Genomic DNA, 15,656 nt, shown 5'->3' with positions numbered 1-15,656 from the left:
AGTTACAGGCGCTTCACCCCCTCAGCATCCTGACGTGCATCCCTGCCAGCCACTAGCCGGCGTAATCGTGCTTGTCCCTTTAAGGGCGTAAAAAAACGACTTCCGTCTGACAGACAAAACATATCTAGGCTACAGTAACGGTGTCAAGAGATTAAAAACCTACCTACTGTAGGTCTATCTCATCAACAACCATGGTGAAGATAACCTTCCAGTCTGTCGCGGGACAGAAAGTCGAAAAGGAGAATGACTGCGACAAGACCGACGTTCTGATCCCCCATCAGATGGTGAGTTGACACAAATATTTTATTGCCTTTAGAAAAATAAAAACACTACCCGACGATGGTTTTTCAGTGGACAACTTCTAAACGATTTTTTTGTGTAACACAAACACACAAAATATAAGATGTCTGCGTTAGACACGACCTTTGGCATCGCCATTTGGCCCGAAAGAAAACGAAGCTTTGCGTTGAGCTGCAAGGTCTTTGAATAAATATCGGCCTTCTGCCAAACGTCTCACAGAAAACAATGAGAGCAGTCGAAATGTAAATGAGCACATCGTGAAAAGGAGCCTTGAACATGGATATGTCATTGTTTTGTAATACGGCATTAAGGGGTTCTCTGCCCTAAAAGGTGGAACAGATAGTAACGACCCCTACCAAGCGCAAATGTTTCAAAAATACAAATATATTGCGACATTCTGCCCCACTGCAAATAAAGATGCAGACAATGGGATACCCTGCAGTTGGCTACTTAGAAAGTTCGTAGTGCCAGGACCGACAGCTTATTACTTCCGAAGCTGAAGAAAACAAATTCCACCCCACTAGTTTAACCCAATCAAGATACTAAGTTTAGCGGTTGTTATCCGTTGTACAATAAACTACACAACCTCTGCATTTTAAAGCGGGATTTATCTGACGCCAGATTTACATTTTTTCGAGATGGTGTGCGGGTCTGATTCTGCTGAAGAGGAAGGTCAGGGTTAGTGAGCACACTGATTCATATTCGGGTTTTTGGTTTTCATGGTATCGTGATAGAAAAACAGACTTGATTGTGTCAAACGTTGTCAGTGCAAGAACTCTTTTACCACTCTGCGGGGGGCCTCGAGAGAGGGAGGGCGAGAGATGGAGAGCTAAAGAGAGGGAGAGACCGCCTCTGCTGCCAAACCAACAGTGAGTAGATCCTCACTAACAGTTGTAGCATATAAGTGTTCACCTTGTAGATATAGAGCCGGTTTTCGTGCTAGGATCACTTGCCGTCAAAACTATTCCTTATTCCATATTCTTTGCTCTGGAGGCACAGGTGAACGAAGCCTATAAGGAGCGTTGCAGCCGTGACCTCAGCGCTGTTGGACTTTGCAGGCCTGCTTCCACACAATACAAGCAATTTTGTTTTCTATGAATCCAAGCAATATTTCTGGCTATGCAGGAAATCAACGTCAGTTTTTTCTACTGTACCTGCCTAAAAATAGTCTTTGTAGCTTCATCAGAAACTGGTGTCATCACCGGACCTACCTGCATGAGACGTTCTATGCTACTACGGTACGTCCATTGCCAGTCTGCCAGCCCAGACTCAGAGGAACACGGCCAGATGGAGTGAGAAACTGGAGGCGTTCTGGGTGTGAAGTCTGGTGCTACTCTAGATAGTTTATTCCAGAGTCTTCCATCCCTACCGTTTCCAGTGCATTGTGGGAAATATATTTTCTGATAGAGGATGCCTTTTATGAGGAAATACCTTTTCTAGGATTATAGGATCTTCATCTTCTTACTGTTCACCGGAATCTTGAGTTCATTCAGTATTGTGTGTGTGCACATGGTTTATCAGGGGACACTTTGCATATGTTTTGGTATGTATGAATAACACGTGTGGACGTGTGTGTATGTACCCATGTGTGTATGTATCTCTCTGTGTGTTCTTCCAGGATGACGAGGATGTGGAGCTGCCAGTGCGCCCCAGAAGGTCTCCTCTGAACGGGCTGTGCTGCCTGACCTTCTTCCTGGTGGTGTTCATGTCCGGCCTGGTGCTGGCCTCCATCTACGTCTACCGCTGCTACTTCATACCGCATGTAAGGGGTGCAGGGGGTCTGTGTGTGGGGATTTAGCAGATGCATTCATCCACAGGAACATACGGGGGGAATTCAAACTGGCAATCTCTTGAGCTACTGTCTACATCTTCCCCAAAATGCTGCATGGAGTCTGCACTGCAAGTCCTGCATTGTCATCCTGACCCTAAATTAACTCCTGACTTGTTCTGACGTCCTCCTCCTTTATGCTGTGTGGAACCCAGAACCCAGAGGAGAACCTGTTCCACTGCCGGGTTATGTACGAGGACTCTGTGTATGCACCGCTGCACGGCCGGCAGGAGTTGGAGGAGCGCGTGGGGATCTTCCTGGAGGAGAACTATGAGCAGATCAGCGTGCCTCACTTCGGAGGCAGCGACCCTGCTGACATCATCCACGACTTCCACAGAGTGAGGAACAGCTTTCTGATGCAACCAGCTTCAGATACATAAATACGTATATAAAGAATAATCTGATCTAGGGGTGGGAATCTTTTGGTACCTTTCGATTCGAATCAATTCTTGGGGTCACGAATCGATAAAAAAATCCAATCAAGATTTTTCATAAAACATTAAATTGAAAATAATGATAATAAAAATAACATTGCAAAAAAAACTGATTTTTTACATTTTTGAATCAAATGTGAATCGATTTTTTTCCCCCCACCCCAAGTATTTATGTAACAGGCATGTTGAAATGATGGACGGGGATTCCAACATGAACTCACCGGGAGATGTATCTTTGCTGACCTGTAATATTGGAGATCACAGAACTGTTAATGTACTGTAACAATGGTTAATTTTTACATTTAATAATCTAGCAGATGCTTTTATCCAAAGTAACCTACAAATAGTGCATAGAAAGTACAGCCAGAAATCAAGGATCCCAAGTACATAGTTCTAACATAGTGATCCAAGATAGCGACACAGATTGGCGAATAAACTTGATTCTGATTCAACAATCAGCATTGGACGGGAGGTTTTGTGACCTGTATCCCTGTCTGTGTCCAGGGTCTGACGGCCTACCATGACATCGCTCTGGATAAGTGCTACGTCATCGAGCTGAACATCAGCATCGTCATGCCCCCACGCAACCTTTGGGAACTGCTGGTCAACGTCAAGGTGAGGCTGGGCTGGTCAACGTCAAGGTGAGGCTGGGCTGGTCAACGTCAAGGTGAGGCTGGGCTGGTCAACGTCAAGTCGAGGCTGGGCTGGTCACAGTCAAGTCGAGGCTGGGCTGGTCACAGTCAAGTCGAGGCTGGGCTGGTCACAGTCAAGTCGAGGCTGGTCGACGTCAAGGTGAGGCTGGTCAACGTCGAGGTGAGGCTGGCTTGGTCAAGGTGAGGCTGGTCAACGTCGAGGTGAGGCTGGGCTGGTCAACGTCAAGGTGAGGCTGGTCAACGTCAAGGTGAGGCTGGGCTTGATGTTTAGCTGGAGGAACACTGGCTTTCTGTGTGTCTGTCTCTCCCTTAATCTCTCTGTCCCTCACTGTAAAAAAAAAAAAAAAAAGTTACTGTTGAGCTGACAGCCCTTCCCTTCCATCTCTTTCCCCTGCTCTGTGTGTGTGTCGTGTGTGCACACAGAGGGGGACGTACCTGCCCCAGACCTACATCATCCAGGAGGAGATGGTGGTGACAGGAAAGGTGTACAACATGCGCCAGCTGGGACCTTTCATCTTCCGTCTGTGTAACGGCAAGGACACCTACCGCCTGACCCGCAGAGCCAGCCGGCGCCGTGAGTGGAGGGAAGGGGGTGGGGTGGGGAGGGGGTAGTGTAGGGAGGGTTAGGGGAAGGTGGGGTAGAGAGGGAGAGTAACTTGAGTTTCTTTACTCCAGGCTGTTACTGAGTATTTGAATTGTAGTCTAACAAATATGTTCTCGCTAGAAAGTGTTCACCAAACATGTCATTTTATACATCTCTCTCTCTCTCTCTCTCTCTCTCTCTCTCTCTCACAGGCATCAACAAGCGCGAGGCCAAGAAGTGCCATCACATCCGTCACTTCGAAAACACGTTTGTTGTTGAGACCGTTATCTGTGACTAAGTCTACCTTCTCAGTCAGCTCTAACTGTTTCAGCACCCAAAGCAGCCGTAGCACATTCTTGTGGATTTACTTTGAGTTATGTACCAGTTGCACTTTACTATTTAGTTTCCTCTTCTGATTCTTAAGTTAATGTATTCTAAATTGTGATGGTCTCATTGTGTTTCCCTCAGAATGTAGCAGCGTCATTCAACCAGTAATTAATTCTGTTACAAAGACTTTTTCCACTCAAGGGAATTGCATGATGCCCTCTGTTGTCAGGGGAGATGACAGTTTACACTTGTTGTCACGCTGACTGTTTTCCTTTCCTGCTCTTGAGAAGACTGTGCCCTGCCCCCCTCATGTAACAGTACCCAGTGGTAAGGCGTTGAGTTGACATCAGCTCTGATGTTCAACAGGGGCATTCCTCTTCTAGTTTTCTGTGTCACTCTCGCTGCCTGATTTCCCCCCACCACCACCACAAGACTGCACTTGCTTCTACCTCTCCTCCTTTCATCTTTATCTGTAAGCCTTGCTAGTCATGTGGACATATAGAAAAGTGAACTAGATCAGTCTTTAGTCTAGCGGTCGTGTGGGTCTGTGTACTAGGGCTTGTTTGAGTACAGTAGACCCCAGACCCCCTGTAGACACCTGCTCCTCATCCCTAACCTGTGGACAACATATTTATTATACTAGATATTCTTTTTGTCCTGCTATTTTTGGCACTCAATGTTTCTGCAAACGCTTTCAAAATGTCCCTTCTTTATTCACCTTCTGCATGTAACTGCTGTTTAGACTACGTTCCTTTAGTCCGGAGTCAGAGACTGGACTGCAGTCATACGTGCTGACTTGGAGCTCCTCCTATATCAGATGATTATATACCCTGGGTTGATATGTATATTTTGTCTGCTGGTGAAGTCTATCTGTGAATAAAGTAGTTCAAATGGGGTTATGTTTTTCCTTTGAACTTTCCATCACAGCGGAACTTAGCGGGTAGTGACACAATAGGGTTAGGGTTAGTCGCTTTAGTCATTTAGCAGACGCTCTTATCCACCCTTGCTTTGGTTTGCATCAGACAGTCTGGTTCAGCTGTGCGCTCAAGTTTCCTTCATAGGAAGACGTCAAGACTGAGGCACCTGGGGAAAGGGGGCTGTATCACGTGTAGTTGTTTGTTTTTAGCTCTCCAGGACATATCACGTCTAATTGTATTGCAGTCTTAAGAGTCCTTAACACTACATTTTAGTGTTGTTTGACTTTGAATTCTCTACTTAATTATGACATTGTTGGGCTAATACATGTCACACATTCAAAGAAAATATACTTTATTATTAATAATCAAAGACTCCACATGCAAGGGGTAATTCAAATGATACCAACTTCAGTGAATCTTAAAATCAACTTCAGCGCCTTGTGGCCTCCAGGGTCGAGGTGGTTCAGCATGCTGATGTCTGACTGTCATGGGATTTATCAAGAGGGATCTTGACGTCAGATGCGTCTTCTTCCAAAATCCATCAAGAGAAAAGTAGTGCAACAGAGGGTCCAGACAGCAGTTGATACTGGCAAGACACACGGCTGCCATCTTGGAATCGGAGTGCGTCTCGGGGAAACCATTTCCATCGGCAGGAAGCAGACGAGGAACATCAGCAGGTTTGTGAGGAACAACACTCGCGTTCCTCTTGTTGACCCTGCGCCATGCTGGTGAGGTTCTTGCGCAACTTCAGAGAGACCATGGCTGTGGATACCACGTTTACCACCAACAACGTCAGCAACAACGCAGAAAACAGATTGTTAACCAGCCTGCTGTCCATATGGCACTGTGAGAGATGGAAGCAGGTGGTGATGTTGCTCGTCTTCATCCTCGGGTGAAGAGGAAGCCCTCGGGGAGGCTGGTAGCCACAGTCAGCAGGCACACCAACACACAAGCCTTCCAGGAAGGATCCGGCGTCCGCAGGTGCCATGTCTGCAGAGGAAGACCAATGGCCAGCAGCCGGTCCAGGGTGATGAAGGTGATGAAGAGCACGCTGGAGCGGATATTGTTGCGGAACAGCATGGTGGCAGTGCAGCAGGTTTCCACACTGAAGGGCCAGGTCTTGGGGCATAGAGGAACACCCTGGCCAACAGCACCAGGAGCAGGTTGGACAGTGCCAGGTGGCACATGGAGACGGTGGAGGAGGAACTAAGGCCGTGACGACGCAGCAGCACCCAGAGGGACGGCGTTCAGCGGGGGACCGAACGCTATAACACCACTTTTTTCTAGGGACGAGCGAACTTTGTGGCGGAGAGAAACTGAGCTAACCACAGGAATTGAGGTTTACACATTTAGGAAGAATATCTACTGCAGTAACGTTCTGAGAATTCTGTCGTTTCAGTTGAAATAACTTTCCATATGAAATGTCAGTTGATTTCAGTGATTATTTTAGATACAGGTGGCACAACTCAAGTCAGTTAAACCTTCTGGAATGTTTTGTAAATGTTAAAAAACATCAAATAATAAGTCTTTGGGCAAAGCTGACAGTTGAATACCGTCCCAATCTTTAGCCATTGTGACCCTGGAGCAGTGACTGTAGTTTTCAGTACTTTAGGCGAGATTATGCACTCCTCCATCGTTGACAGATACCTAGAAGTCAGGAGCAAGAAGCATCACTAGTTTTAGCCTCCCCACTCTGAGCAATGAGGTTCATTTCTCTTGGGACTTTGTTTAAAACCTTTTCCCTGTTGCCTGGGAGCAGGTTCTGTTTCCCTAGCCCCTCTACATTCCCTCTGGTGGACAGCCGGCGTCGCTCCAGCCGGGCTGAAAGCAGGTTCTCCTTCAGAATGAGGTAGTAGCAGATCCCGTCCGTCAGGCAGTTGACGCTGCTCACGCACGCGCTGATGTGCACCATGTCCCGCAATGGCGTGATGACGTCTTTGTCCGCCTGCCCGTGCTTGGCCAGGAAGTAGATGAGCGCCATCACGTGGTAGGGGATGAAGCACAGCAGGAAGGCCACCAAGTTGGTCAGAACCACCTTCACAGACTTGTTGTTCCTTAGTTTCTGGTCCAGCGGGTTCCTTCTGCGCAGGTTCCTCAGGATCTGCATCACACGCACCGAGAAGAACACCATGGCGCCGGTGCAGGCGGAAAACACGGCCTCCATGAGCACGATGATCCACAGCTTGTTCCAGGTTTTGTCTGAGAAACCCTGGAAGCAGTATGCGTTGCCATCCTTGCTGTGCAGGTCATAGACCGGAGCCGTGGCAGAGAACACAAGCACCCACAGCAGCAGGCTCACCAGTGCAGCCTTGCGCGGAGAGCGCAGGTGCTTGGACTCGAAGGGGAACTGCAGGGAGACGAAGCGGTCGGCCGAGATGCAGACGATGAGGATGATGCTGCCGTAGATGTTAACGAACACCAGGCTCTCCAGGAAGGTACAGAAGCCAGTCCCCAGCGCCCACAAGTGGTTGTAGGCGTACATCTTGAAGGGCAGGGAGAAGATGAGCAGGCTGTCGTTGATTACCAGGCTGGTGAGGTAGACCGTGGACTCTGTCCAGCGCTGGATCCTGAAGAGGAGGAGCCACAGGGCTGCCAGGTTGAGAGGAAGACCCACCACCAGTGTGGGGACGTAGACCACCCACTGGATGTAGCAAACGGAGCTGTTGCAGTATGTCATCCCACTGCAGAGCAGGAACAAGAGTTATAAAGGTGTAACCCTAACCCTAACCACATCTCAGGTACCAGGCAGGGGTTATAAAGGTGACCACATCTCAGGTACCAGGCAGGGGTTATAAAGGTGACCACATCTCAGGTACCAGGCAGGGGTTATAAAGGTGACCACATCTCAGGTACCAGGCAGGGGTTATAAAGGTGACCACATCTCAGGTACCAGGCAGGGGTTATAAAGGTGACCACATCTCAGGTACCAGGCAGGGGTTATAAAGGTGACCACATCTCAGGTACCAGGCAGGGGTCAGCAATAATACTAATATAGGTAAGAAGGGTTGTTCTTGACTCCCAGATTTTTCTCTTTGCACTATGCATTTCTGATTCAAGAGACAATTATTTATCATTTTATGGTGTTTGTGTGATCTCAATGGTGAAACACAGTAACACTTCTATTTACACTTTTATTTACATTAATTTAACCAACTTTTATCCAAAGCAACATGCACAGCACAAACAGTGCATAGAGAAAGTAGAGCAGGAAGTCATTTTAACAGTATTTCGGTGTTCAAAGTCAAGGAACGGTATTCATCAGGTACAGTGCAAAATAACCACATTTCAGCTAAGAGTTCACCTTTCTCTTTAGACCCAATCACTGATTGTCTGATTCAAGACATGGTGTTCAGAACACACCGTGCATCAGGACTGATAAACCCATCGACGGGTGGTGGGAGCTGGAACTGTCCCTGCCAGTGGTGGGAAATGGAACTGCACCCTGCCACCAACGTTACATATTGTGATTTCAGCTTGTCGTAACATTAGTTGTCCCATCCGTCAGATCAAGTCTGACACCCTGCCTGCCGGGGACCCATCTTCCTGCCATGCTCCTGCCATCTTCCTGCCATGCTCCTGCCATCTTCCTGCCATCTTCCTGCCATGCTCCTGCCATCTTCCTGCCATCTTCCTGCCATGCTCCTGCCATGCTCCTGCCATGCTCCTGCCATCTTCCTGCCATGCTCCTGCCATCTTCCTGCCATCTTCCTGCCATCTTCCTGCCATGCTCCTGCCATCTTCCTGCCATGCTCCTGCCATGCTCCTGCCATCTTCCTGCCATGCTCCTGCCATCTTCCTGCCATCTTCCTGCCATGCTCCTGCCATGCTCCTGCCATGCTCCTGCCATGCTCCTGCCATGCTCCTGCCATCTTCCTGCCATGCTCCTGCCATCTTCCTGCCATGCTCCTGCCATCTTCCTGCCATCTTCCTGCCATCTTCCTGCCATCTTCCTGCCATGCTCCTGCCATCTTCCTGCCATGCTCCTGCCATCTTCCTGCCATCTTCCTGCCATCTTCCTGCCATGCTCCTGCCATGCTCCTGCCATCTTCCTGCCATGCTCCTGCCATCTTCCTGCCATGCTCCTGCCATCTTCCTGCCATCTTCCTGCCATGCTCCTGCCATGCTCCTGCCATCTTCCTGCCATCTTCCTGCCATGCTCCTGCCATGCTCCTGCCATGCTCCTGCCATCTTCCTGCCATCTTCCTGCCATCTTCCTGCCATCTTCCTGCCATGCTCCTGCCATCTTCCTGCCATGCTCCTGCCATCTTCCTGCCATGCTCCTGCCATGCTCCTGCCATCTTCCTGCCATGCTCCTGCCATCTTCCTGCCATGCTCCTGCCATCTTCCTGCCATGCTCCTGCCATCTTCCTGCCATGCTCCTGCCATCTTCCTGCCATCTTCCTGCCATGCTCCTGCCATCTTCCTGCCATCTTCCTGCCATGCTCCTGCCATCTTCCTGCCATGCTCCTGCCATCTTCCTGCCATGCTCCTGCCATGCTCCTGCCATCTTCCTGCCATGCTCCTGCCATGCTCCTGCCATGCTCCTGCCATGCTCCTGCCATCTTCCTGCCATGCTCCTGCCATCTTCCTGCCATCTTCCTGCCATGCTCCTGCCATGCTCCTGCCATCTTCCTGCCATCTTCCTGCCATGCTCCTGCCATCTTCCTGCCATCTTCCTGCCATGCTCCTGCCATCTTCCTGCCATCTTCCTGCCATGCTCCTGCCATCTTCCTGCCATGCTCCTGCCATCTTCCTGCCATGCTCCTGCCATCTTCCTGCCATCTTCCTGCCATGCTCCTGCCATCTTCCTGCCATCTTCCTGCCATCTTCCTGCCATGCTCCTGCCATCTTCCTGCCATCTTCCTGCCATGCTCCTGCCATCTTCCTGCCATGCTCCTGCCATCTTCCTGCCATCTTCCTGCCATGCTCCTGCCATGCTCCTGCCATGCTCCTGCCATCTTCCTGCCATCTTCCTGCCATGCTCCTGCCATCTTCCTGCCATGCTCCTGCCATGCTCCTGCCATCTTCCTGCCATGCTCCTGCCATCTTCCTGCCATGCTCCTGCCATGCTCCTGCCATGCTCCTGCCATGCTCCTGCCATCTTCCTGCCATCTTCCTGCCATGCTCCTGCCATGCTCCTGCCATCTTCCTGCCATCTTCCTGCCATGCTCCTGCCATCTTCCTGCCATGCTCCTGCCATCTTCCTGCCATGCTCCTGCCATCTTCCTGCCATGCTCCTGCCATGCTCCTGCCATCTTCCTGCCATCTTCCTGCCATGCTCCTGCCATCTTCCTGCCATGCTCCTGCCATCTTCCTGCCATGCTCCTGCCATCTTCCTGCCATGCTCCTGCCATCTTCCTGCCATGCTCCTGCCATGCTCCTGCCATCTTCCTGCCATCTTCCTGCCATGCTCCTGCCATGTTCTTGCCATCTTCCTGCCATGCTCCTGCCATCTTCCTGCCATGCTCCTGCCATCTTCCTGCCATGCTCCTGCCATCTTCCTGCCATGCTCCTGCCATGCTCCTGCCATCTTCCTGCCATGCTCCTGCCATGCTCCTGCCATCTTCCTGCCATCTTCCTGCCATCTTCCTGCCATGCTCCTGCCATCTTCCTGCCATGCTCCTGCCATCTTCCTGCCATGCTCCTGCCATGCTCCTGCCATCTTCCTGCCATGCTCCTGCCATGCTCCTGCCATCTTCCTGCCATGCTCCTGCCATCTTCCTGCCATGCTCCTGCCATCTTCCTGCCATGCTCCTGCCATCTTCCTGCCATGCTCCTGCCATCTTCCTGCCATGCTCCTGCCATCTTCCTGCCATGCTCCTGCCATCTTCCTGCCATCTTCCTGCCATGCTCCTGCCATCTTCCTGCCATCTTCCTGCCATGCTCCTGCCATCTTCCTGCCATCTTCCTGCCATGCTCCTGCCATCTTCCTGACATGCTCCTGGGGTGGGATTTGGTTCTAATGGCTGTGTCCTAAATATAAACTATTCATACACAGCTACACTTTACAGATATTAACTACTGTTGTGGGCTGTTTCAGTAAGGTTGCTTTCAAGGAGGGATGGAAGTCAGGTTTGTGTCTTTGAGTTCAAATGCAAGTACTTTATTTTGTCTCATCACAGATATAGGCAGTGAAAGCCCTGGAATAGTGTGCATGGCAGAGAGTGCACAGAGTAATAGACAGGATATCGTTTTATACACTTTAGACAAAGCTCGCCCTTAGCTAAACATGGGCATAGAGAAAAAACATCCGGCTCTGGCTATCTCTTCCTTTTCCTAATGTCAGAACTTCTGTCGGAAGTGCATCTTTCAGTCTAAAAGGTCCTACATTAAACTGTGTGTTCTTTTTCATCTTAATGTCTCCTGATTAACCTGGTCAGTGACAGTCCATCTAAGGTAACCATTCAGTCCTTAGTCAGTCATAGTTCATCTAAGGTCAGTTATCAATTTAGCTAATAGTTTCATACAGTTTTCAAACACAACACTACCACGTAACTAGATAGTAACAACATAGTATGTAGTTACATAGCAGTTCATGTAACTAATGTAAACTGTTGCAAATAAACTGTGCTGTACTGACCTACCTAATCCTCCAGTACACCCACGTTAGAATCCGCCTTGGACTGGTACAGCAACACTCTAATAAGTAAACAAAATAACTAATATGGATGGATATATAATATCCTAAATACCATAAACTGTTTGTGTTGTGATCCATTTAGCATTTATCTACTGTTTCTAGAATTGTTGAGCGAAGCCTTTGGAGTGTTGCGGAACAGAACAACAAGCCATTGTAATGAAATCTCATGAGAGTTAAACCCAGTTTGACACGTGGCGTGTCTCCAGACGCAGACGCTACTATCTATTTGATTATTAAAAACTGCACTGTTGTAGGTAGGTCAGCGGCAAAAAGCTTTTCATTGTACTTGTGTATTCTGTATATATGACAAACTTGAATTGAATTAAACGTGCTTAAATAATACTGTGCTTTTATTTATTTCAGTTTCAATCAGCATATTACTCCAGGTCGGTTAAATGTATTTAATCATATAAATCCCGGTTTGGAAGATGGATTTCAGATGCTTAAATTGCAAGACTTTCGATTTATAGTAACAATGTATATTTGGTGTCTTTGTTTTAAGTGGTGATTGTTATGTTTGTGCTTCTAATATTCGGCTAATCTAACGTTCTGACTGGATTGAATGACCTGTGTAGGCGTGTACAGTCCTATAGTGAGTAATTTACGTGAAATAAAAACGTGTGGCCCACATCCACATTTGGTGTTGCGATTTAGATAACTGTAGACATTTAAGAAAATGCGGTTTCTTTTAAGAAAAATAAAACACTTACCAAAAATGTTAGTTAGATCCTCCGTTGCGAACTTCTTGGTTTGGAGTTTGTTAATATAACAGGGTACTAAATAGACTTATTGACTACAAAACGTGACGTGTCGAATAACGTGTTTTAATAATCTCCCCTGAATGGACTTTGTCAGCTGTGCGCACTCTGTTACCACATTCTGAAGAAGCGGAACATGGCAGCATGCAGTCAAATTTAGTCATTTAGCAGATCATGTCACTCAGACTCGCTGTCGTGAGTTTGAGGATTCGGAGGAAGAAACGTGTTTTTGTTCTCATTTGAAACCAGATGTGTCTGCATGGTACTGTTTCCAACATCCAAACAACACGGGGTTTATCAGTGGGTGGCACGCGTAGGCAGTTTCGGTTTGGTATGACCTACTTACTATCAATCCACCTTTAGAGTTTCCTTAACCCTCGTGCTGCCTTCGGGTCACATGACCCAAAGGTTCACAACGAACCATCGTTGTGTTTACCCAATTTCACCCAATACAAAAACAAATAAAAATAATTTTCTTTTAACCATTGCAATGTGGGGGGTCTGAGACAGCCCGACAGTTAAAAGAAAATGCTTCACTTTGTTTTTGTATGAGGTAAATTTGTCGCAATACGACAGTGGGTCACAATGACTGATGGGTCAGAATGACCCGAAGATAACACAAGGGTTAACAACTCAAAAGCCTTATTCATATTTATTCATTCCGTTCTAATTTCTACTTTTAATTTTTAATTTTTTATCTTCATTTTGTCTTCATGCCAGGAACTTAAATGCTGACGTCATGACACAAACGAAACACGAGATGGCGCACTGTAATTGTTCAGGAAAAGCCAGTGTTGTGTCTCTGATTAGATTTAATAGATTAGTACACACCTGATAATGTAGTTTGAACACGTTCTATACACGTATCAGCCACACGTCACGCACACAACAATGGTCATGTTGTCACAGGCAGTACCAGATGACGCTTGTAAATACTTCAGTAGAAATGTTGCCCGACCAGCTACGAAGCCAAGAGGCTGACCATTACAGCTGCCTGTGTAGAGACATTCCCTTTGTTACAGTCAGCATGGACATCAACAACATAGTGATATTCACGATCAGCCATAACATTATGACCACCTGCCTAATATTGTGTCGGACCCATTTTGCCGCCAAAACAGCCCTGACCTGACTCGGACTAACCTCTGAAGGTGTTACGGTTAGGACTATGACTAACCTCTGAAGGGTTTAGGGTTAGGACTATGACTAACCTCTGAAGGGTTTAGGGTTAGGACTATGACTAACCTCTGAAGGGTTTAGGGTTAGGACTATGACTAACCTCTGAAGGGTTTAGGGTTAGGACTATGACTAACCTCTGAAGGGTTTAGGGTTAGGGTTAGGACTGGGACTAACCTCTGAAGGTGTGCTGTGGTATCGCATATTATCAGCAGATCCTCTAAGTGCTGCAAGTTACGAAGTGGGTATAATGTACTTAAGTAGATTTATCTGGTATCAGTACTCCACAATTTTTTTACTCTGCTAAAACTCAAAAACAGGTAATAGCAAAGGCTACTTTTTATTTAATATGTCAGAGCCCATACTTCTTTACTTTAACTTGAGTGAAAAAGTGTAGTCAGTGTAGTGTAGTTTCAAACATGAGTATCTATACTTGAGTGAAGGATGTGTATACTTTTGCCATTTCTGCTTTCATGCCTAATACATCCCACCCACTGACAGGTGACATGCCGAATACATCCCACCCACTTGACAGGTTCCATGATAACGAGGTAGTCAGTGTTGAATGAATGAAAAAATGTGTTCTGCACCAAGAGCTTAAAAACAGAGATACATTCAACACTGCAGACAGGACAGTACAGTGGACATAACACAATTTTCAAAAAGCACAGCGAGATTATAAATGCAAGAATAAAATAATACAAAAATACAACTGAAGGCATCGCAGGAATAACTTAAGAATGTCAGCAGCTCTAGTGCAACGTAAAGTACCAGAAAGGATAAAAATATCTGATTTGATTGAGCAGCAGTTATTCACTTCACCTGTCAGTGGTCATAATGACCCCTAACCCTAATGACAGGGTGTATGAGGTCATAATAACCCTAACCCTAATGACAGGGTGTATGAGGTCATAATGACCCTAACCCTAATGACAGGGTGTATGAGGTCATAATAACCCTAACCCTAACCTTAATGACAGGGTGTATGAGGTCATAATGACCCTAACCCTAATGACAGGGTGTATGAGGTAAAGTGTCAGTGGTCATAATATGCTGACTGATCGGTGTATAGTCGGTAAGGATTATAATAATATAACTGAATGACAATGCTGGAGAAGATGGTCTGTAATGGGTTAGGGTTAGGGTTACAGAAGATGGTCTGTAATGGGTTAGGGTTACAGAAGATGGTCTGTAATGGGTGCTGGACTCTTCCTCTTCCTCGCTCTCTTCCTCGCTCTCTTCCTGTTCCTCGCTCTCTTCCTCGCTCTCTTCCTGTTCCTCGCTCTCTTCCTCTTCCTCGCTCTCTTCCTCTTCCTCGCTCTCTTCCTCGCTCTCTTCCTGTTCCTCGCTCTCTTCCTCGCTCTCTTCCTGTTCCTCGCTCTCTTCCTCTTCCTCGCTCTCTTCCTCGCTCTCTTCCTGTTCCTCGCTCTCTTCCTCTTCCTCGCTCTCTTCCTCGCTCTCTTCCTGTTCCTCGCTCTCTTCCTCTTCCTCGCTCTCTTCCTCGCTCTCTTCCTGTTCCTCGCTCTCTTCCTGTTCCTCGCTCTCTTCCTCTTGCTCGCTCTCTTCCTCTTCCTCGCTCTCTTCCTCGCTCTCTTCCTGTTCCTCGCTCTCTTCCTGTTCCTCGCTCTCTTCCTCTTGCTCGCTCTCTTCCTGTTCCTCGCTCTCTTCCTCTTGCTCGCTCTCTTCCTGTTCCTCGCTCTCTTCCTGTTCCTCGCTCTCTTCCTGTTCCTCGCTCTCTTCCTGTTCCTCGCTCTCTTCCTCGCTCTCTTCCTGTTCCTCGCTCTCTTCCTCGCTCTCTTCCTGTTCCTCGCTCTCTTCCTGTTCCTCGCTCTCTTCCTCGCTCTCTTCCTGTTCCTCGCTCTCTTCCTGTTCCTCGCTCTATTCCTGTTCCTCGCTCTCTTCCTGTTCCTCGCTCTCTTCCTGTTCCTCGCTCTCTTCCTGTTCCTCGCTCTCTTCCTCGCTCTCTTCCTGTTCCTCGCTCTCTTCCTGTTCCTCGCTCTCTTCCTCGCTCTCTTCCTGTTCCTCGCTCTCTTCCTGTTC

The 15,656-nt window shown here is 47.8% G+C and overlaps 3 protein-coding genes across 3 annotated transcripts in view; 1 reads left to right on the top strand and 2 right to left on the bottom strand.

Moving 5' to 3' along the window:
• wdr53 (WD repeat domain 53) overlaps positions 1–15,656 on the bottom strand; it is an 81,540-nt gene that overhangs the window by 37,658 nt on the left and 28,226 nt on the right. The gene's annotated exons all lie outside the window — the stretch shown is intronic.
• On the top strand, positions 53–5,020 carry itm2ca (integral membrane protein 2Ca). Its single transcript, XM_062473946.1, has 6 exons — positions 53–284; positions 1,919–2,062; positions 2,284–2,466; positions 3,067–3,177; positions 3,639–3,789; positions 4,011–5,020. The coding sequence occupies exons 1-6, from the start codon at positions 192–194 to the stop codon at positions 4,094–4,096; spliced, it is 768 nt and encodes a 255-aa protein (XP_062329930.1). The 5' UTR covers positions 53–191; the 3' UTR covers positions 4,097–5,020.
• Positions 5,378–12,707, bottom strand: gpr55a (G protein-coupled receptor 55a). Its single transcript, XM_062473543.1, is given in 6 exon segments — positions 5,378–5,787; positions 5,926–6,163; positions 6,166–6,284; positions 6,286–6,340; positions 6,705–7,723; positions 12,393–12,707. Coding segments are annotated over 5 exon segments (1,764 nt in total). The 5' UTR covers positions 7,720–7,723; positions 12,393–12,707; the 3' UTR covers positions 5,378–5,450.

This window comes from Osmerus eperlanus, chromosome 11 (genome assembly GCF_963692335.1).
Source record: "Osmerus eperlanus chromosome 11, fOsmEpe2.1, whole genome shotgun sequence".
NCBI lineage: Eukaryota > Metazoa > Chordata > Actinopteri > Osmeriformes > Osmeridae > Osmerus > Osmerus eperlanus.
Note: the sequence above shows the minus strand (reverse complement) of the source record. Positions and strands in the feature narration are given on the sequence as shown.

Coding starts and splice junctions, on each gene's coding strand:
- itm2ca (XM_062473946.1), top strand. CDS start 192: ATGGTGAAGATAACCTTCCAGTCTGTCGCGGGACAGAAAGTCGAAAAG. Junction 285..1,918: donor TTCTGATCCCCCATCAGATG/GTGAGTTGACAC, acceptor GTGTTCTTCCAG/GATGACGAGGATGTGGAGCT. Junction 2,467..3,066: donor TCATCCACGACTTCCACAGA/GTGAGGAACAGC, acceptor GTCTGTGTCCAG/GGTCTGACGGCCTACCATGA.